A 22,686-nucleotide genomic window follows, 5' to 3' on the forward strand; every position below is an offset into this window, starting at 1 on the left:
AGATATTATTTTCATAGGAAGCAGAATTTCACACCAGTTTACAGCAGCAACCTGCACTGGAATAGCACAGTTCCGGGCACTAGCAGAAAAAATGGATTTTTAACTGTGAACAGCCTGTTTTTCAAGCAGGTATGTCTGCTTGCATATTGTCATTAATTACAAACTTAAAAAACTCTTCAAAGCTTTTACGGGTCAACTGTGCATCACTTTAGAACTGGAAAATGTTCTGTCCTAAGACACCGAACCATATTCATATATTTTTTTAAATAATCTTGTATGTTTCATAAACAATGTATAAGTGGATGTTTCAGCATACACAGTGTATTTTGCTTTATATAACCTGCAAAAATCAGATCATGTATCATTGTTTTTAGTTAATGTAATAAATCTATTTTAAATGTATTACAGCTAAATGGTGGTTGGGAAAGTACAGAATGTGGACAGTGAAGGAGTTTCTGTAGAGGGCCATATCAGCATATTTTTGGGCCAAATGTTTGTTTCACCAACACATTCTTTAAACCTGAGGCAACAAATGGGAAAACATTCACATATTCAACAGCTTAAAATGTATAACATAAAACCTCAAAACGGAATAGCTAAAGCTCTGAATCCTATTATATATAAAAAATAAAAAATACAATGTCCAAGTAAAACAGGAGTTTTATTATATTTATCATTTACAGAATCTTAAGAGGAAGTGTACTTCCAGAATGTATCTGCTGAGGTAACATTGCAACAAGAAGATTTACGGAATTAAAATTCAAGCAAGTTGTGTGTATGTTTAAGTGGTCTGGAAGTTGGTTCATTTCTTCCACTCTTTATTTTCGTAGTCCCATTTGTTTGAAAAGCCTTCCACTGGGTTCATCCTCATGTCCAACATTCTCTGGGTCTGGGCAGCTATCCATTCTTCAGTAAATGTTGGTGGAACATCACCATACACTGCAGAATTAAAAGTATAAATAGTAGAAAGGGGTTATACAATGATCAGAGGCAATCAGAGCACAGGGAGCAATTATTTTATTACATAGCAATAGTACAAATCCAAAGCATGAAAATAGGTGCTACATGATACAGTACTGCAAGTGTGTAATTATAAACCAGTTCCATACCTGGCACTGCCTCCTTTACCCTCAGTAGGCTACAGTACCTGCGCTGGACCAGCTGCTGCTTCGCTCACAACATCCAAACCACACAGATATAAATGAATCGTAAACCAATATAAAAAGGTGTTACATAAATAAAATACTTGAGCAGCATTACTTGGTAACCTTGGGAATGATTACATTTGACAAGCCATGTTTACTCATGCTGGCCATGTGTAAATATTCCCTTGGTAACCAGGAGCTGCTACCTGATGCATTCCATATTTATTGATGTAGTCTTTGTTTATTGTGGACTGAGGATAGTTTTTTTATTTTACAGTGGAGAAATTTGCAAGTTATTTATTGTTTTTATATCAAAAAGTATTTGAGTCTAAATGTTTGCCTGTGCAATGTACAGGTGGATCTGTTAGACAAAAGGTAAGCTACCACCAGTACATACATTTATTTTAGATGACTAATGTTATTATTCAAGACACTCATAGCTTTAATATGCTGCATGCTTCCTTAACAGTCTTTAGCTGTAGCTGTATCTAATTATTATATTTTCTACATTGTATAACTTTGTATTTATACATCCTAAGATCAATCCCATATAAAACGGAGAATTTTAATTTTATAGCCCTATTGTGTCCTTAAACAGTTCCTTTACTGAAAACAATTTTACAATTTTGGATACTGTGTACATCTGCATAAATCAAACTATAGAAAATGCTCAAAACAATATGCAGGTAAACCTAGTAAATATACAGGTTTTATTATTATTATTATTATTATTTATTTATTTATTTATTTATTTTTACTCACCAAATGTTCTCTGCCACATGACAACAAAACCAGTTAACCCAATGAAGAAGAACACTCCAGCAACAACCGATTTCCATTCTTGTGTTCCCATGTTCATTTCAGCAAAGCTTTTATTGAAGCTGATGCGGTACACTATTGGGGAGAAAAGGCACAGGAAACAGGTATGTTGACTTAAGAATTACCTAAAATCAGGTCATTACGATCTGTTACATAAAACCCTTGAGGAAAATATATTAGTGGCAGCAGACGCATATTCAAATGAAGGTTAATGTGTTCTAAGGCCCTGTCCACACTACATAACTGATCGAGAACTGTACTCAAAAAACGTTTTAATTAATCCAGCTTAAAGCGCCCATTCTAAAGTACCGTTTCATGTTTAGTCAGGCTTAATGCATACAAACACTATTAAAATAGTTTGGTTACAGTTCCTAGACATTATCCCACCATGCACTGTATTTTATGTTTACAACCTTGCATATATGGAGCCTGTACCCATGGAAGACATAGCGCTTCTTGGCATGAACGTTATGGTTTTGTTTTTTAAAAACACAAGGTACATTTTTTCGTTTTGAACTCTGAAGTTTCTCTTGACCGATTTCATCGCTTCAGATATCAAAGCACCTCAATTTCGGCATCTGATCACGTCACTCTATGATTCGCCATTTTACAACAAGCCTCAGAAATTGTATACGGCACAGCAGTATTGATAGTCATTCTCAACTCCTTCAGGCGCCTGTTCTGAGTACTGTATTTGTAATGTCCATGCACCAAAACATATCAGAAAGCATTTTGGGAAACTGGAGGAAGCACGAAAAATGCAATTCGGTATTACAGCGTTCACACTTCTGACAAACCACAACCTGATGCAATCTAATTTAGAAACAGACTTGAGACTACCCCGAGGTGGTCTCAAGTCCGATTCTCGAGTGCGGTATTAAAACGCTGCGTAGCGTATACGCTAACTGTATTTAGCACTTTGAAGGCGGTTTAAAGGCATAGTGTGGACAGGGCCTTAGTGAAGCTGCAGTGTCCTGCATCATGTTAAATGTTACTTGGTGTCTGTTTACTATATTTTCCATAGAGCATCCTTTGGTGCACAATCTTTTGAGAATCCAAACAGCTCATTTTTATTTTATTTATTTTTTTTATCCATCAAACGAAGTATAACTATAGAGATGCAAAGTTTCTGCACCTTAAAACCTACTAGTTGCAGCAGTAGGAGGACACAAATAACACCCTCATGTTCTTTTATAGCACAGGAAGCACATTTAGATATTTTTAAAAAGGCTTTAAATTACAGAAACACCTGCAGAGCTGATGCTCTTCATCTTTATAACTGTGGTAAAATGTCTACACACGTTCAATCAAGTTCTAGGCTAAGGTCTATTAATCTACAGATGGATCCTTGCACTTTATATACATACAAGCAAGTTTTTCCGCCTCTGTCATCTGGGCCCATGATCCCTTCTCCTTTTCCTTCAGAGCCAACTGCTCAGAACTCAGGTGCTTCACAAAAGTTGCATCAGGCAGTGGAGACTCACGGCGATCAAAGTAAGCTGGAAGCGCATAGTCCTCGACCTTTGCAACCCCTGTTTATAGCAACAAAAATAAATAAAAACAGAATCTATCATTAGAGGGGACCTGCATCTTTATCAAAATATGTCAGGTTGCCCTTCATTGCATATTTAAAAAAAAAAAAAAAAAAAAAATGCAAAAGAAAACAAACCCTTGGGTTTCTCAGCTTAGCACAAGGGTCATGCCAAAGATTCTGTACAATCTGCCAGCAACAGTAGTTAAAGGGGTCAACATTGTTTTTACCCAGGATAAATTGTCCTTGTCTGATAGATATGGTGGGTGCAGTAATGGCACATTACATTCCTAGTTAGACAATTACCATTTAAGTTAAATTATATATATATATATATATATATTATATATATATATATTATATTATATATATATATATATATATATATATATATATATATATACACAAAAGTGTGATAACGTCAAAAGGTACTTACCATGACCACGCAAGCAAACAGAGGTAGAAATGGCCCTCCTGCCCACAAGACTAAGTGCTCTAGATGCAATCATTCTGAAAAAAGATGCAATTTCACATTAGAGTTGCTAGTTAAATGATACAAAGGCATACAACTCAAGAAAAAAAAATGTTACTATTATAAAATTAGTTGCCACGGTCACAGAGCTGCCACCTGAGGGCACATACTGTACACAAGCCATTTTTATGCCCACGTAGTGCCGTAGTAATCATGTTTATTTTTTTATAGTAAGGGGAAAAAAAAAAAGTTATAAGTTCCAACGGTAGTTATTCTGACAGATCCTACGTGATGCATCAATGATCATCCTGCCTGATAATAATAATAATAATAATAATAATAATAATAATAATAATAATAATAATAATATTATTATTATTATTATTATTATTATTATTATTATTATTAATAATAATGCCATTTAAATTGGGTTTTGACACCACTTCGAAAATCAATTTCATACAAATAAAAATTATCAATATGCTATTTCCTGTTATTCTATCGGACAATTTATTTCACACGTTATTTACCCATCAGTAAGTTAAATAAACGTGATCGCGAATCTGATCCAAGCCGAGCCCCTTGACTTGGCTCAAGCAATACCCTAGAAATATATTATTTACCGGTAAGAAGTCATCAACCTCACTCAATTCCTTCAATGTAGCACAAGGTCAACATGACCGAAGTCACGCATCACGTCAATGTAAAACGTAAAAAGAAAGACGGAAGCCTTTTGTTGGTACGTAACAATACAACGATATCTTACTTTCAACCGAATACCATTTCATTTTATTTTTATTAACACCACTTAAAATATCTGGCCTGCTTCGTGAGGCGAGACAACCGAGTCTTCCTCCTCTGCCGTGACTCAATCTGAGTCAATGTCAAACCGAACAGAGTCCATTGAAACCTACTAATCTGAAACGTTGCGTAGAGAACCTTACGTTAAAAGACAAAAAGCTGTCCCTAAAAGATTTCGTAAAAAAAAACGTACTTAAATAAAAAACAATATATACTGGCCCAATTAAATCAATGAATGCTCTGCTTTATTCCACCGACTTTCCCAATCCCCATTACCTGCCGCAGCAGCTCCAGACAGCAACACAACCCAAAGAAGGAAGACACTGCACACCGAGGAACTGTGGGATAGTGGGGGAGTACAAAAGGAATTTTAAAAAAATCAAGGGGAGGAGCTATAGCTACTTAAATTTAGTTGAGATATTTTTAATTTTCAATCATGTATTTAACAATTTGGGTAGTAAATAACATGTCATATATTACCTTGTGAAAAAAATAAGCTGTTTGTATTGTTTTTTTTAATGTTGGTTTTGCGACAGTTTTGCGATGATATCGTAAAGGGTTTTTAAATTACAGCCTTGGATTTTCCATGGTGGTTCAGTGTCCACTACAGTTATTATTGATCGTTGGTGTCTTGGTTTCATTACAACCAATAAGGAATTAATTATTATAGTTAAGAGCTATCTGCTTTACAGTACCGGCGATAGCAATCAGCATGACTAGGTAGATGGTTGTAGTATTTGTCTGCTGTGAAGATTTAGCAATACTGTCTGTATTAGCTATTGTTGAACCGATTTCTAGTTTATTAACGCATGCCTTTCACGTAAATGTGAAGTACAGTTTCACTGATCAAGGGCAGGAGTAGTTTTATGTCGAAACGACTATATGTAAAGTACGGTCTGATGTAATTACTTATTTATGTCATATTAATAACGGGTTTTACACTCAGATCGACAGTGTGTTGCGTGTTGTTTGGTTCGTTTCGTTCATTTTAATTTTCAGTTCAGATAACTACAGGTTGCTAAAAATCTCAAACACGACAGTTGTGTTCGGAAAGAGAGATTCACTTTTTTGTAATAAACTCTTTTTTGTGATCGAGTTCGACAACATGTTCTCGATTTAAATACAAAAGCTCTTATTCTCTAAGTAGGAGAGGCGCATATTTGTAAGGCTGATGTCGTTAACATTTTAAGGTATTTTTTTTCTCATTAATAAGATTTTCGCACGTTCCTCAACGAATAATAGTGAATTAAAGATGACTGTAATTAAGTTAACCACTCAGGCATATTGTAAAATGTTATTGCACGCTGCTAAGTATCCCCACTGCGCGGTGAATGGTTTGTTGGTGGCCGAAAATCAGAAGCGAAAAGACGGCCAGCCTGTTCTGTGTGTGGATTGTGTGCCTCTGTTCCATGGTACCCTCGCACTGGCACCAATGATGGAAATTTCTTTGACTCTGGTAAGGCAGTACACTAGATTGTAATAAATGCAATTGTCTTCGTTCTGAATTTCACTGCAAAGGTGTGTTAATAAATACATTTTCTGTTTTGTAAATTAAATATTAAATATTGGAGTAAACTTAAGGCATTGAGTGTGGATCATCCAGTCAGAAGTTGTGTAAATGCTAATTGGTATTGGCAGTATAAACGGATTCAGTGGAAAAAGTTCACAGGTGGAGGCCAATGGTAAGGTAATTGTGTCCTCGTTAGGGCAATTTCTTTCATCGGTGTAAACTGGGAGCTTCCACAGCACAGGGGTTGAATGCTTATGCAAGCAAGATATTTCAGTTTTTTATTTTTCTTAAAAATATTTCCCAACATAAAACCAATGTCACCTTACAATAATTGATTTTGAGTTTCAGTGTTTTAAAATAAAATATCAAACAGAATGAAATTTCAATGTACCATTTGTAATTCAGTAATATGGGAGAATTGGTCAGGGGTCTGAATACTTTTGCAAGGCACTATATATATATATATATATATATATATATATATATATATATATATATATATATATATATATATAATCTTTACAATAATGTGACTGAGGTTCACAGTGGAGAATATACATTAAGTGAGATGTGCAGGTATTATTATATAACTATACAGTGGAGTCAATTATCCAAACTAATTGGGACCGATACTAGTTTGCATAATTGATTTGTATGGATAATCGAACAGGTATTAATAACAATTACTGTACCTTTAATAATGTATAGAATAAAGTTAACACACAAGTGCCTACTGATGGTATAGTAACCTATTCTATCATATTAAGCATACAACATTACAAAGCTTTACAAATCATTAAAATCAATGCAATTCAGTAAAACTTTAACACCTACAGTTAAGGTAATGAAATACTGTAATTAAACTTACCATATAACTTTGAAATTCATCAAAGAATACAGTTCAGTACAACTTTCAGACACATTCAGAACTTAGGAATCATTAGGCTAAACTTCAAAAATTCAGTAAAATGTGTCTATACTTTGATACTTGCTGTTAAGGCATTGTAATAACGTGCAATTGAAATGAATAAAATAACAGGATCGCCAGCCCTTACTGGCTGCAACCGTTTAAAGCACACAATGCTCTAAGGTTTTGGTGGTCTGAATAATTCTGTAACTGTCATTTGCCTCAGTTTGCTGGTCCTTTTTTTGGTAGCTAAATCTCAAAGCCGTTTTAGCAGCAGAAGCTGTGCGCGCAGTACACCACACAATTCATCACATGATTACAGGAGCGTTCCTTTGATTAGACAAAATGGTTGATCAAAGATTGGATAATTGTCTCTACTGTACTTTAAAACATTAGGAACTGCTGTCAATGTATCGATCTCGTCTTGTTCAATGCAGTAATTGTAAATTTCAACTTTCCAGATTGACACCTGGTGTAAAGAAAATAAGTACGTGATAGCCGGGTATTACCAGGCCAATGAACGAATCAAGGAAACCAGGTGCACCTTTTCAAACTTGAATGTATTGAAATGGTTCAATTTCACAGTTATTATGCTGTTGCGCCTGCTAAGCCAAGTACATCTTGCTTTTTTTTATACCCTTTTCCAGACCCAATCAGTTTGCAGAAAAAGTAGCAGCAAGGATTGCAGAAAACTTCAGTGAGGCGGCACTGATTATGGTACATTCGGATGTTTGCTGTCGTTTTCAGTGGGACTACACAGCATTTCTCATTGCTGGACAATTTGCCCTTTCAATTCTGCTACTGTTAAGTAGGTGGGGCTTGCAGTTGAAAGGTCACATTGTAACATGATTTGAATAGAATGAGGCAGGTTGTTATTTTTTTTACGAAAATAAAACCAAATGCTTATTGGTTTAAAATGTTTTACACAGCTGCATTCAGTGAATCTCTTACTCCAGTTCTTTTGCAGGTAAAAAAAAAAAAATCCATCAGACAAGCAGTTACCAAGATATAGCCTTAAAAAGATCAGTCAGTCTGCTGTCGGTTATTTATTTAAAAAAAAAAAACACATAAAATAAAGTACAATCCTGTCCTGCGATACTTGCGTACTAAAATATATTGTGTTTTCAGGTGGACAACAGTAAGATTTCCATGAGTTGTTATGACCCTGCAATTTCTGTCTTCGAGCATCATGACAACAAATGGAAATGCAGAGACGCTAGCATGTAAGTCTTTACCTCCTTCCATACTGTTGTGTGTGAACACATTGGTGTGAAGCCTCTATTGGAGGGCTTTGCCATGCTCCTCTTGACTTCTGTGTTTATGATCTGCATTTAAGTGGATAAATGAACTTCCCAATACCAGTAGGGTTGATGTTTATTAGAACAACATTTCTGAGTTCCAGTTATAACAACTAAAGTTGAATAGAAAATTAAATGATCTTCTGTTTTCAGATATTGCTCTACCTCCCTTGTAAGTCCGCGTGGATCTTGTCTAGAATGACAGGATCATATAGGTTTATTTTTGTAATGCAAGCAATCATCGCTATGATTTTTGGCAAATTTTGATTTTTGAAATGTGGTACTGGAAAAGTCATAAGAGCCAGTGAATTAATAGCTTGCTATAATATCACAAGCCTGCTATAAATAAATATGTGGTGTTTTTATATTTTATACATATCATCAACCACTGCCCTAAACCTCACAATGCACTCCAAAAAGACAAAATGTGGTTAATTTTTTATATCTTTAAGTAAACTTAATCATTATAATATGAAAATAATTAGAATTAAATCTATTCACTTTTCACCCATGTAACTTTGCATTCTCATTACGGGTTTCTGATTAACAAGTTTGAGCTGTACTGTCTGTGGAAACAATTACTAAGCTCCGGAGCACCATGCTCAGAAAGAACATGGATGGAAATCTAGCTATAGATCTTCCGTTAGAGAGACAATATAGAAAGAAACACACCAACCACAGGTAAGTAACTACATTGTTTTCTAGTTGCCATCAAGTACATGTCATCCATTGTCCCCCCCTGCCTAGTGACTGCTGTGAGGACTGGTCTGAAGCCCAAAAGATCATGTCTGCACTCCTGGAAGACAGGTCTTACGACAGCCTGATCGACTTCGATAATCACCTGGACGACCTGCGGAACGACTGGACAAACCCCGAGATCAACAAATCCATCCTGCACTTGTGTTGAGCACTTCTTCAGTAGACTAGTTGTTGCGATTTCTGCCAAAATGGGACTCAGTATTTTTCCAGTGAACTTTTTTTTCTTCATAAAAGAATACCGTATGAAGTTGTACATTGACAGAGTTAATGTGAATTTCAGGTACCTTTGCAACCCATCTAATGTGAGTGATTCGGCATAAAGTTTCTATAATCAGTTAATTATGTATCTAAAAATTGGGCATTTTTAGAAATGCTTTCAGGCATTCAACCTACCATTAGTAATGTCACTGATCTGTTGCTGGCCAGGGATTTGTCATAATGTACTTTCACTTTACTGCATACATTAAAATATAAGCTAAGAGTGTTCTAACCATTTATGTACTTCTAAAGCAATCCTTGTTTAATCCATTATCTTTAAATCCAACCTTTTTGGATGTAGAAGCCAGCAAACTAACATCAAAGAGGTGCTTTTTATACCATGAATATTTTCACAGTATTATTTCTTACCTGTTTAATATGTCTGTTTGTGTTAAATATAATTATCTCTTGTGTCTGCTTTGAACATTATTTACCATGCTTACTGTATAATCATGTAAGGAGGGTTAAATAAGTACTACTAATTGCATGCAGCTGGAATTTTTTTGTATATATTTTGTATAGATTTTCTATTTACTAACGGTCATAGATTATAATGGAGGTCACTTAAATCAAATGTTCTGAAAATGTAGATGGTATGAACAATCCCTGTTAATGCATTCTCTGGTGAAGTTGTGGGTGTACAAGGGCAAAGTGCTTTCCCAGGGTTTTTTAATTTTTAATTTTTTTTTGGCTTGTATTTTGTATGGAAAAGTCATATTGGGTATAGTCACTTTAACTGGGAGAATGCCAGTGGAATTCTGGAGCACTACTTCATGAAAACTTTCATTGTAATTAGAAGTTAAATCATACAGCAGTCTTTACACATGACATGCATTCTAGTGAAGACTGTGTTAATGAATGAAAAGTTCAAGCTAGGAATAAATAAGTTTTCTTTTCTGTCCCATGTTTAACAAAATCCTTATTATTTCTTGCCTGGATCTTCTCATCGGTTGATATTAGCATTTCAGGAAACTTCTGCGCTTGCACTGCCCAGGATTTTTTTTCAAATTTCTTACTAAAATAATCCACCCATTTGAGAAATCAAGCTAATTCTAGATCTGCCATAAACTGGTTAGAGTTTTTTCCCTCTATGGTAGCCTGTGTCTCATCCACTTACTTTAGAATCATTAGGGAATTAACAAAGCCTTTTACTCCCAAGTACCAATCATACCATTATTCTTTTTTTTTTTCAGTCATCACATTCAGGACCTCATGTGAAAGCTTCTAGTCGAAATGTGTGTCATTGACTCCATTTCTTTTAGTATTTCTAAACATCTGGTACACCAGGATTCAACCATCAATAGTAATGACAGCATTAGATTAAAATGTTCTAATATAATTGCATTGTTGCTTGTTGTAAAAATACTGGTACGAAGTGTTGTGCTTGAACAAGCATTAGGAAAGTTGATGAGCATCACAAAAAAAACTTTTTCAATGATGTGTTTTGTTTATTCTGGGTGAGTGTTCTATCATCATTTTTTCTATAATCCAAGTGTTGGATTTAATTTTTAATTCAAACACATGGCACATACCTTTTGAAACGTAAAAGCTGTTTTAAAATAATGTCTACCTTATTGCTTATCCTAAATCGAGATTTTGGCTGAACAATTCATGTTTATTGTGCTGTGTGGTTAGTTCTAGAATAGCACGGTGCAGTAGGAAAAATCTGCCACAGATTATTTTTTAATGAACTGTTAGGGTTAGGTTTAAGGAAGATGTCAGGCTGTGATATGATTGTGATGAGTGCATTTCAGAATGATTGTGTGTAATGTGCTGCGTCTTTCTTTTATATATGAAATGAAAGGCTGATTTGACTAAAACAAACTCTAACCTTGTTTTGCAATAAAGTTTGTGGAGATTATACTGCTGCTGTCTGGAGTTTGAATCCTGTATGCTATGATACGTTACTTAATACGATGTATTAAGTATAAGAACCTTTTGTTCGAAGCAGAGTGAGTCTGTTTAAACCTCCCATAATTGGATCACTGAGGCATACAAAGTCAAATTGGTTTTGAGGGGAATGATAAATAAGGTCTTTCTGTTATATTTTGAATTATTTAGTGGGATACTGCAGTTTAAAATGAATCATTTACAATTCAAAGATCCAGGCACTGCATGGCCAGATCTAGTATAAAACTGTAGTTTGGGATGATTCAACTGTTTGGCCCTTCTGGTTCATCAGGAGCCGCTCTCAAAGGTGCTGCCAAGTTGGTTAGAGATCAACCAAGGCCAGGTGATGGAGAACCACTGACCCCCCCAGAAGAGAGGGGGAGAGTAAGATTTAGTCTATATACTGTAGTAGATAATAGGTTTAGCAGCAGACTGAGCACCCCATTAAACCATGTCATGATTGGGAAAGAAGTAAAAATAGTGGCAAAGTTCAAATACATTGTACAAATGTTTGTTTGTTTGTTTATTTATTTATTTATTTGGGGGTCTTTCTGGGAAGATCACAGAAAAATGAATCATATCTGTCTTTTTCCTAGCTGCTAGTCATAAAGGCAGAGGGTGGGAGCATATCTATCACAGCCCAAAATGTTTCAAGTCATATGGCTTACTCTACCTCCAATTTAACAGGTAAGATAGAAAAAATAAGACACTCAGAAGATTGTTGATACAGACTTTCTGCATTTTCACGCGGCGTGTTTATCCATGACAATATAACGTTATGCTGTATGCGGTTTTACAATATCTATGATATATTCAGCGGTGTAGTCCTACATCCAAAAGTACCGGAACGCCAACAAAATATAGATTTCTTAAACAAAAATGATACAAATTCCCGTTTTATTTGTTCATTGAGCTTGAGGTATCATTTAATGGCTAATGCATGCGTCTCGCGTGCCCCAGTCAGAGCTGCCAGATTGGTCTTGTTCTAAAAGCATCTTGCGGGTGGTTTAGTTATTTTTTTTTTTTATCGTGCATGTTATTTTTCTATTCCTTTCGATTATGAGGTCATCAGCGCAGAACTTTAATCACCACAACGTCCTGTGTAGTAGATCGCGTCCTCCCCCTGTTTATTTTTTCTTTCTTTTTCTGGAGCTCTGCATCCAATAAAGGTCACACAAACGCTGTTATTTTTTATTGGTCACCAATTTCAGAACTACAATTTACAATTGTTTTTCAATTCATTTTTAAAGAATGTATCCGCTGACAGCTCTGGACAATTTCATTTTACACGAATCTTAAATGTAAGTGCAGTTGTTGGGTGCTTCTTCATCTGAATTTTTACTAAACAACATTGTTAGCCTTATTAAACTTTACTACTGTAGTTTGTAATAGAAGATCCTAATGCTCTCTCCACTGCATCACAACAAGGACGACTGACTGAATCATACAATTGTGCGGGAATCAGGAGTGTGTCTTGACTGCAAACATTTAAAATACGTGCCGGTTATCAGAGACGGAGACTCGTGTAGAATCAGATAGTAAAACTACTTCGAACTTATCTGATTAAGCAGAAGGGTAAAATATGGATAAAAGCTGCAAAATATTAATAAATATCGCAAATAAACACCAAGAAGAAATGTTACAGTTTCACAAATCCAGTTCAAAAGATGTGTGAGAAGCACTTCAGCCTTTTTTAGAATGTTCTAAAAACAAGTGTAACAGCTCTGGTCATCCTGAAACGGCATGTGTTAAACCCACAGATTAATGCAAGGTGCCTGTGCTGTTCTTAAACTCTGGTTAAACACAGAGGGAGTGTGTTATTGTATATGTATCGCTTGAAAGGTGTTTCCTGCAAGCTAGTATTGTCTTAAAGTAGTTGCTTAGTTAAATTTTAACTATCTTCTTTATTTCAACAATTTAATAAGAATGAGTTTTTTAAAATCTATTATTCTGCCAGAACCGAGAAGTTTCTGTGTCTGGATATCAAGGAGTTTGAACAATGGGGCTGCCACAGTCAGTTTGTAATGGTAAGGTAACCAATACCATTCTTTATGAGTATTTACACTAATTACATGTTTATCCCACTATGAGAATCTAATTCTCAGTGTAGATGCTAAAGGACATTTTGTACTGATTAGTCACTTGAATAATTTGTGTAGAGGTGACAGGTATTTTGCACTGATTCCATAAACAAATGACTTCTAGGCTGTTATTCTGAAGTACAGAAAAGAGTAAAATATTAATATTAGTAAATTAACATTATTATATGTCTTCAGAGAAGCCGCTGTGCCATTCTCCTGCTTACAATTCACAAAGAAGTGTGGTGTCATTGTAGTCTGCACAGCGACTTTTGCATATGATGTTGCAAGCCTAAATTCAAAGCAAATGGGGGGCTAACCGCAAGTTTGATAACCATTGGTCTAGCTGTATGCTTGAGCAAGAAGACAAGAGTTTGTAGCAATTAATACAGAAGGCAACATCCTGAGAGAGGGAACTTTAGTGTATATACTATAATATATAGAAACAATAATGAAACTTAGGGTTTTACACTTACATGAATTAAAGGTTTTTAATGTATATGTTCCTTTATTATTCACACATTTTATCATGGATATGTATTATATCCTAGAAATGAGTGATTTTGTGTAAATTAAACTAAACAAACCAAAGCATCTCTTGAGTCACTCAGCCATTCAGGTACAAGTGCTGAGAGAAAAATCAACATAGATTAGCTTTTAATACCTTCAATCATTTCTGGTAAATAATGTCCATATAAAGTTTTATGACATTTGGATGTTAGATATAGGTCAAAAATATAAGTGGGACATACAGAAAAACAGACAGGCATCTTCAGTTGACCTCTAACAGAAAGAATACGCAGTACATTTCAATGGCAGATAATTAGCTTTCTTTTGTCAAGCATTCTGTGATGGTGGACTACTATGAAAGGCACTATATAAAGATATTGTTGTTATTATTATTATTATTATTATATTATTATCATTGGTATGATTTATAAAAATCTGCCATTACCTGGCTTTGAGCTTGCCTGAAGAATCCTAAATGCTGGGACTGAACAGACTTCCTCAGTCCATTCAAATTGTGTCACAATATGACCTCTGACCGCAGCTAGCGCCACTTATTCCACTTACATTTATTTGGACAGAGAGAGACAGTGGGGCTGGCAGAGTGGAAAGGTCACACTGTCACGTGATTTAAATGGAATGGAAAAGTCTGTTCAGAGCTGGCACTTTAGGATTCTTCTTGGTATTCAAAGCAAACTAAATAATAATTTTAATCTTACCTAAGAGCGTTGGAAGCATCAGTACATGCTAGAAAGGCACCATATCAAATTAAATACATGTCTTTATTTTGCCAGTGTTCCGATTCTGCAGGTGGACAGAAGACTCAACACTGCAGCAGAGCGCCCTGTCTGTGCCTGATATTGTAGTAACACCACCCACTCCAACAGTCAGCACTGTCAGACAGCATACAGATGGACTGCCATGTCACACCCGCCAAACAGAGATTGTGTGTAAATACAGCAGGATAGGGCAAAATACCCATTGCTAATCAATAGCAACAGTAAATCGGACTGCAAAAAGGCGCATGAGCCCCGTGTCGCTGTATGTGTGTATGATTGCCTTCATTCAGCATCTGTCCATGGACACAGTTATGATGCCATGGAGATTGCTTCTCTGGGTACAAGAGCACTGAAATGCTATTCAGCTGGTGTGGATCTTTGCTGTAAATTCCAGCAGACCTCTGATATATTGGAGTAGAAAAAGCTCCAGTGACAAAAAAACAAAAAACATCACCACCTGTATTACTGTAATCCCAATAAAGTATATTGTATTTTCTTTTGGCTATTGGATATTAGTAGAATCAGACTCCACAGCATTTCAATGTACACATTATATATATATATATATATATATATATATATATATATATATATATATATATATATATATATATATATATTAGATTCTGTACAATTTGCATTTCTTATTACTTTCCATTTGTAATAGCACTTTGACCCGGGAGCGCCCTCCCAGCAACCCATCTTTTAATCAACAGTGATAGATAAAGGTAATTATTACAATGCCAGCTTCATTCAGCCCATTCCTTATGCCAAACCCTGACAACAGAAAGGAATATTCTCGCTGTTGTCATGGTTTGGGCGGCTTGCATTTTGACTCCTTCTACTGCTTCCCTTCATGGTATTATTTTCTATTGACCAGCCATTATGAGGTTTAAAGTTCAACCACCAGTATTAGTGTGAACCGCTGTATTAGATTCCCATTGTCTTTCTTTGGTTGACAGATAATGTCTATTTCTAGGTAAAGACACAGTTACAACATACAGATGCACACAAGCACAATACCAACTGCTGCACAGACACACAGATACAACACACAGACTCACACATGTACACCCTTGCAGGACAGGGTTCAAATCCAACTGATGCCTTCATTTTCAAAGAATTGGTTAATTTACCTTATAATCAATGAAAAATCAGTCTCTTCCATGAAAGTGAGATGGCACAGTGGGCTGGTATGCTGTGCTGTTTCTCCTTGTAGGACTGGGGTCAAATCCAACCAATTCCTTCCTTTAGTTTCAAATATTCCTTTATTATTTATTACTGTAGGAAATGATCCAATTCTTAGAAAATAAAAGAAATGAATCAGTTGGATTTGAACCCAGTCCTACAAGGAAAAACAGCACAGTATATCAGTGAATTAGACCACTGTGCCATCTGACTTCAATGGAAGAGCCTCTTTTTTCATTGAATATTAGGTCAAGTAACCAATTTGAAAATAATACAGCATGCTGGTAGCCCACCATGCAATCTCACTTCCGTGGAAGCGGCTCCTTTTTCATTGACAATAAAGGTAAATTAACCAAGTCTTTGTTCAAATCCAGATGATTCCATTCTTTATTTTCAGAGTCCCCCAAAGAAGAACAGCACAGCATAATAGTGACTTATCACACTGCACCACTTGGCTCCATGTGAGAGTCTAGCATTGCATATAAGATCTTATATCAACCTGATTGTATTACTATTTTATGCTTAAGACCACTGACCACGTACCATTTTGTAAAGCTGAGTATCAAAACGGGCAAAGTCTTTGAAAATGAAAGGAAAACACATGCCCAAACATGGGTTTGAACCCACTAACCTGGAAATCAGTCCCATGCTTTACCAACAGAGATAGCCAGCCAGCTGGCACATCTGCAGCGTGAAACACATTATTACATTTTGTGATGTGAACCTGGGGATAAGCTGGGATTCTTCATTTCATTTGTGTGTTTGTGACTTGAACGGGATTAAAAAGACAAACTTTATTAGGTATATAAGATAAATTAGACAGTGTTTTTGAAAATGAGGGATTAACACTTGTGCCTCATGTGGGACTTGAACTGACTACTCCAAAAAGCAGAATCCAATTCACTACCAACTAAGCCAGCCAGAGAACTACTATGAACACTTGTAAAATGCCAACTTTGGCTTTAAATTACACTAGGTAGGGGCAGATTGAGGACACAAGAGACTTGTATTGGATAATATGAATCTAGTGCAATACCCAATTCAGATAGATGATGTGATTAAAAACTGTAATATTGGTGTATAATAGAGATGTGTTGGGAACTTGTAATACAGTGACAGTATAATGCAGCATTGAGGTATATCATTATAATGGCATTTTATAGCACTATTGCAAAATTATTTCATTGTCCATTTCAGTGAGCTGACTACAAGCACATATTTTCATTCAATCCTATCTCAGCTTGCAGTTCAGGTTTATGCCACAAGGAGGTGCAGTCTACTAACAACAGAACGCCCAGCTTCGCACAAATAATATTATAGAGTACTGCAAATGTACATTCAAATATGAAACATGACCAGACTCTGGAGGTAAAATCCAATTAGGTGTCTAGTGTTTTAACTCCAAAAGAGGGTAAGGCAGGAAATGCATGAATAATAAAGCACTGTCATTAGAGCTGCTTAAAAAAAACGAGAGGATAGGAGGAGCTGATTCGTCATTCACTTCCAGGTTACTCTGAACGGCGACGCGGGAACTTTACAGCAGTAGTTCCTTATTACTAGATATCTATGCACTGTCCGGACGGTTGTTTTATAAATATAATCGTGAGATGGATCCCTCAGAGGTCGAGTTTCTGGCGGAAAAGGAGATGGTGACCATCGTTCCGAATTTCAGTCTCGATAAAATATATTTAATTGGGGTAAGTCAGTGAAGTGGTTGAACCTCTGCACGTAATCCACGCATTTAGCAGTTTACTGTATATTAATTGTTTACTTGCATGCACATATTTTGCTGACTTTTGCAGATTTTCTACTAGACAGAATAGTGTGAAACAGGCAGTAAATACTGGTTCAAGAGGAAAGTAGCTATTGTAAAATGATATAAGTGCTTTATAAGCATGTGCTGTAGCAAAAAAGTAAGTTGCTAGTTTTTTTCAGTCTAAAGAAGGCATTCAGTTATCATGACACCAATTCTCTGTGTTGTTACTTGACAGGGAGACCTTGGCCCCTTCAACCCAGGGCTGCCTGTGGCTGTGCCGGTCTGGCTGGCGATCAATCTGAAGCAGAGGCAGAAGTGCAGAATCATTCCCCCCGAGTGGATGGATGTTGGTAAGAACAGACCTCTGTTGCCCATTGTCATTTCAATCGATTTCAAAGTCACAAAATCAAGAGAACCCCAGTTAGTCGGATAGACAGGGATGTTTTTCAGAATTGGGAATATGTGGAGGTGTATGTTGGACTTGTATTTCAGGATTTGCAGCCAACATTTCTGCTACATTTTAACAGCATGTCAAAGCATGACTTTTTAAAATTCTGCCAATGTATGTAAATCGCTTAAAGATCAGCGACGATCAAATACAGCATTTTCACGAGGACTTGTCGTCATGTTTACTGTAATAATCTCTTTAGAAAAACTAGAAGAGATCAGAGAGCAGGAGAGGAAGGAAGAAACTTTTACTCCGATCCCCAATCCGTACTACATGGAGCTGACCAAGTTATTGCTAAACCAGTAAGTGAAGCAGCTTTTCAGTGGTATGACTAGGATAACTTTTTCTTTTGCCATTGCAATTGGGATTTGACAAGGTTGCAAGGTTTTAAGTAGTGCACACGAAAAACGGAATGCTTATTTTCTGAGAAACAGATGTATATTATATTATATAATTGTGCAACCTATTGCAGTGGCATAACTTTTGAATGTTTTGCTTCTGATCAGCTTAGATATGTTTTTCATCCAACCCATGTTCTTTTTCTTGAATACCCACCCCACTCAGTTTGTCAGAAGTACAGTAATAAACTGAAAATGGCTAAACCATTATGTCTCAATAAAATATGTTAATTTATCATGCAGCAAGTATAAGGACCTCATCTGATAATTACTACTGCTCTTATTTTAGAAATGGGCTGAATAAAACTAGCATTGTGGTATTTCTTTATCTGTCTCAAATTGTAACAATACATAAAACATATACATTAACCATTCTGTCAGAGGCACTGTTTCCTCTTGTACTGTGCCACTGCTGGGTAGGTTGTGTTTTTTGTGCACACAAGATTACTAAATGTTTTTAATGTAAATGTGTCCCTCCCTTCCCAGTGCCTCCGACAATATTCCAAAAGCTGATGAGATCAGAACCCTGGTGAAGGACACATGGGACACTCGCATCGCCAAGCTGCGCCTGTCTGCAGACAGCTTCGTCAGTCAGCAGGAAGCACACGCCAGGGTAAGGAAACTGCCCTCCTATGTTACACATGTCTAGCTAGGACAGGCAGCTATGACTGAAGAGAAACTCCCGAACACCTTGTCAAAGCACTGTAACATACACTTATCAAAAAAAACAAAATGTAATACATGAGCATGTGCAGTAAGACCCTCGGACATCATCCAAGTAAGAAAATACATTTTGAAGCTAAAGTACTTCCTTTTTAAGCTTGCTATGTGATCCTATGCTCATGAGATGTACTTTTTATTGTGGGTTATTATTACACATTTAAATAATGTGTTTATTTCTAGCTGGATAATCTCACCCTGATGGAAATTAACACAATCGGGACCTTCCTCACAGACTCCTTGAACCACATGTACAAACTGCGCACCAACCTGCAGCCTGGCAAGGAGGCCGGCAAGTCCCAGGACTTCTAGAACACCGCCCCCTATTGGTCATTAGAGGAATGGGATCATCAAGACTTTACAGACCAGCAATGGACTTTAAGAACATAGCAATCAGAAGGCAAATATGGATTCTGTTTTGGCAGTGACCTTAAGCAGGCACAGGAATTTATTAAAGCAATGAAATCTGCTATGAAAACAGCAGTTTTATGGACAAGGCTTTCAATTTGGAGTTTCATCATAAACTATATATTTGTGTATATAGGTGCCTTTACCTGTAGCTAACATTTGACTTCCTTTTTGAAATTTGAACCTGTCTAAACTTCAGGATTTAGTAGAACCCTAAATCCAAGATAATATTGTAAAATGAATAATACAATTATACAGTACTGTGTCAGATTTAAGAATGTTACTCCACTTCCCTTTTAATAGCACGATTTGATTGGAATTTAAATGTAAAATTGGTAACGTAGATTAATTACAATTGTATATAATGTATGCGCTTGTTTTTCTTGTGTGTAGTTTCTGTTATTTACTGTTTTAGTCTTAAAGGATTTTCTATATAAAAATAAAAAAATCATTCATTGGAGTTTGTTTTTGATTGATGGTTAGCTTGATAAATTCCTCAGTAAGGTTAGTAGGAAAACATTATTTAAACGCAAATAACATACCCTTATTATTATTGTCAGTGCCTTTGTTTCCACTTCTGCATCAAACTATTAATAAAAAGCAACAGAACTACGGGATATTAGTTGGTTCAATTTAAGTAAATGAAATAACACCAGAAGTTGGGATTGGTTTGACTGAAAGGTATTCTGTGCCACATTTTGCCAGCAGAGGGCGCTCAGATATTAATTATTTATTTCTTAGACGCCCTTATCCACGGCGACTTACAGTTGTTACAAAGTATCACATTACAGATAACAGCAGTTATAGAATACAATAAAATCAGTAGAAGCCCAGTACTCTATCCTTCCATGTGTGTTTGTGTGTGTCACCATTTTCAATTATAGAAAATGTGAACACAAATACAGATTAAAGAATCATAAGTTTTCAGTATGAAACATGACACATTGTCAAAATGCAAACGTTACAAAGTTAGTATCGGGTATGACCTCCCTGAGCATTAAGACAATCCTGGACAAGCAGTGCGGAGTAGTGGTTAGGGCTCTGGACTCTTGACCGAAGGGTTGTGGGTTCAATCCCCAGTGGGGGACACTGCTGTTGTACCCTTGAGCAAGGTACTTTACCTAGATTGCTCCAGTAAAAACCCAACTGTATAAATGGGTAATTGTATGTAAAATAATGTGATATCTGTATAATGTATAATGTGACATCTTGTAACAATTGTAAGTCGCACTGGATAAGGGCGTCTGCTAAGAAATAAATAATAATAATAATAATAATAATTGTTGACGCATAGACCTGTTCCGCCTCTGGATAGACTGCTTTGGGATGTCCCACTCTTTCTGTGCAGCTGCTGCCAGCTGGTGAAGGCAGGCTGGTTGCGGTTGTCTCCTGTGGATGGCACTGGCGATTTGGTCCCACAGCTGTTCTATTGGACAGGTCAGGAGAAAAAGCTGGTCATGGCAAGACCTCGACATTGTTTTCTTGAAGTCGTGCAATTGTAATCCTAGCACTCTGTGGTCTTGCATTATCGACACTTCCGGATTGGCTTGCAGGAACGGAAAAACTGTTGATTCAACGACTTCGTCAGTGTATCGTGAACAGTAAGGTTGCCCTCAATATGCACCAAAGGCGTTCTTGTGTTAAAGGAGATTCCTCCCCACATAATCACACTTCCACCGCCCCACCGGTTGGCTTGCACAACGCAACAGTCAGTATAACGCGCACCACACACGTTGTTTTCCGTCAGGTCTGTCACGGGCAAAACGGCATTCATCGGTGAATAAAACACTCCACCACTCTCTCAGCCGCCACCTCAGATGTTCTTTGACCCATAGAAGATGGCGATATCGTCTTTCAGCTGTCAACATGTTACCCCTGAATGACCTCCGAACATGCAAATCATTTTCATGCACGAGACGAGCTACAGTCATTCTGCTGATGCACGGTTTATTTTTTACTGGAATTTGTCGTGCTGTAGCCACTGCAGTCTGAAAACGATTATCATTCTTTAGTTATTTTATTATAAAGATGGATCCGTTGGATGTGACGGTCCTGGGTTGTTGTGGAGACCATCTGCCTTCCAGGACGTGGCATGTCCCTCACAGAGCCGTTTTTCTGGACTAGTCTGCTGATTGTTGTTGAAGAAGAACATCTCATTCTCCAGGCAACTTCACTCAGACAGGCCGCCTTCAATCATGCCTATAGCAACCAGGCGATCTTCACTACTCAAGCGGGGCATGGTCGTAGCTTTCGCTGTTCTTGTGTTAATTAAAATCATGTCTTTTCCAATGTCTATTTATGCAGATTCTTAATCAACTCATTTTGGCAATTTAAACTCGACTCAAATACCAAACAATGAGCACTTGGTGTTTTTATGAAATCACATGACTTGAGCTCAGTATTTTGTTATCCCAAGGAACAATACTAATGAAACAATCAACAAATCTGCTCACTATTTAAAATGTAAACAACATTATCTATGTGCCCAATGAGCTATTGATGTAAAACTTAAGACTGTTGCGTTTTCATTGTGCATCAGTATGTATATATATATATATATATATATATATATATATATATATATATATATAATTACGCATTTTACTCCATGGGTGGGCAAGAATCTGTACCTATTGAGCAAATAATTATCCACAAGCAAACGCTAGAAGACAACTTCAAGTCCTTAAGCAATGCACTCCACTTCAAATAAAAACGCTGGTTCATCCAGGTCTCAGTGTGGAGACTGGTCAGTAAAGCATTCTCAAGGCAGTTGAGGGAACATAAAGGATGGCTCAAAATGGGAAAAGACATCGAGGGTTAAAATCATAAACTCCTTTTGAAAAAACAAGATTTAACAATATTAAGTTAACAAACAATAGATAACCTTTAAATTATGTATTTGTTTGTACCAATTATTTTATATTCTTTAAATGCATGTTCAAGTTTAAGATACATACCAGCACTGCAGTTCAAGGATATACTGTAGTAATTCAATGCGAGATGCTCCGTACAAT

The 22,686-nt window shown here is 36.4% G+C and overlaps 3 protein-coding genes across 4 annotated transcripts; 2 read left to right on the top strand and 1 right to left on the bottom strand.

Moving 5' to 3' along the window:
• Positions 1-642: 642 nt before the first annotated feature.
• Positions 643-5,166, bottom strand: LOC117424284 (cytochrome c oxidase subunit 4 isoform 1, mitochondrial). Of its 2 annotated transcripts, none has more exons than XM_034040495.3 (5): positions 5,045-5,166; positions 3,932-4,005; positions 3,332-3,496; positions 1,908-2,039; positions 643-939 (listed from the first exon to the last, which is right to left on the bottom strand). In XM_034040495.3, exons 2-5 carry the CDS (start codon positions 4,002-4,004, stop codon positions 803-805), a joined length of 507 nt encoding a protein of 168 aa, XP_033896386.2. In that variant the 5' UTR covers position 4,005; positions 5,045-5,166; the 3' UTR covers positions 643-802. The 2 variants fall into 2 exon arrangements, with proteins under 2 accessions (XP_033896386.2, XP_033896385.2); XM_034040494.3 differs by lacking the exon at positions 5,045-5,166 and adding an exon at positions 4,591-4,619.
• A 106-nt stretch (positions 5,167-5,272) lies between these two features.
• emc8 (ER membrane protein complex subunit 8) lies at positions 5,273-11,363 on the top strand. Its single transcript, XM_034040095.3, has 5 exons — positions 5,273-6,224; positions 7,647-7,723; positions 7,833-7,902; positions 8,314-8,408; positions 9,231-11,363. The coding sequence occupies exons 1-5, from the start codon at positions 6,021-6,023 to the stop codon at positions 9,388-9,390; spliced, it is 606 nt and encodes a 201-aa protein (XP_033895986.1). The 5' UTR covers positions 5,273-6,020; the 3' UTR covers positions 9,391-11,363.
• A 5,903-nt stretch (positions 11,364-17,266) lies between these two features.
• gins2 (GINS complex subunit 2) lies at positions 17,267-20,132 on the top strand. The gene is made up of 5 exons (XM_034041553.2): positions 17,267-17,639; positions 17,934-18,048; positions 18,349-18,448; positions 19,031-19,157; positions 19,448-20,132. Exons 1-5 carry the CDS (start codon positions 17,550-17,552, stop codon positions 19,574-19,576), a joined length of 561 nt encoding a protein of 186 aa, XP_033897444.1. The 5' UTR covers positions 17,267-17,549; the 3' UTR covers positions 19,577-20,132.
• Positions 20,133-22,686: the final 2,554 nt, after the last annotated feature.

This window comes from Acipenser ruthenus, chromosome 19 (genome assembly GCF_902713425.1).
Source record: "Acipenser ruthenus chromosome 19, fAciRut3.2 maternal haplotype, whole genome shotgun sequence".
Classification (NCBI taxonomy): domain Eukaryota; kingdom Metazoa; phylum Chordata; class Actinopteri; order Acipenseriformes; family Acipenseridae; genus Acipenser; species Acipenser ruthenus.

Excerpts from the sequence above, each read along its gene's own strand:
- LOC117424284 (XM_034040494.3), bottom strand. Across the intron at positions 2,040-3,331 it reads AGAGGCGGAAAAACTTGCTT|TGTACCGCATCAGCTTCAAT; the intron begins GTATGTATATAA and ends TCTCCCCAATAG. Across the intron at positions 940-1,907 it reads CATGTGGCAGAGAACATTTG|TGTATGGTGATGTTCCACCA; the intron begins GTGAGTAAAAAT and ends TTAATTCTGCAG.
- emc8 (XM_034040095.3), top strand. The coding sequence starts at position 6,021 with ATGACTGTAATTAAGTTAACCACTCAGGCATATTGTAAAATGTTATTG. Across the intron at positions 7,903-8,313 it reads GTGAGGCGGCACTGATTATG|GTGGACAACAGTAAGATTTC; the intron begins GTACATTCGGAT and ends TTGTGTTTTCAG. Across the intron at positions 8,409-9,230 it reads AAATGCAGAGACGCTAGCAT|TGACTGCTGTGAGGACTGGT; the intron begins GTAAGTCTTTAC and ends CCCCCTGCCTAG.
- gins2 (XM_034041553.2), top strand. The coding sequence starts at position 17,550 with ATGGATCCCTCAGAGGTCGAGTTTCTGGCGGAAAAGGAGATGGTGACC. Across the intron at positions 17,640-17,933 it reads ATAAAATATATTTAATTGGG|GGAGACCTTGGCCCCTTCAA; the intron begins GTAAGTCAGTGA and ends GTTACTTGACAG. Across the intron at positions 19,158-19,447 it reads AGCAGGAAGCACACGCCAGG|CTGGATAATCTCACCCTGAT; the intron begins GTAAGGAAACTG and ends GTTTATTTCTAG.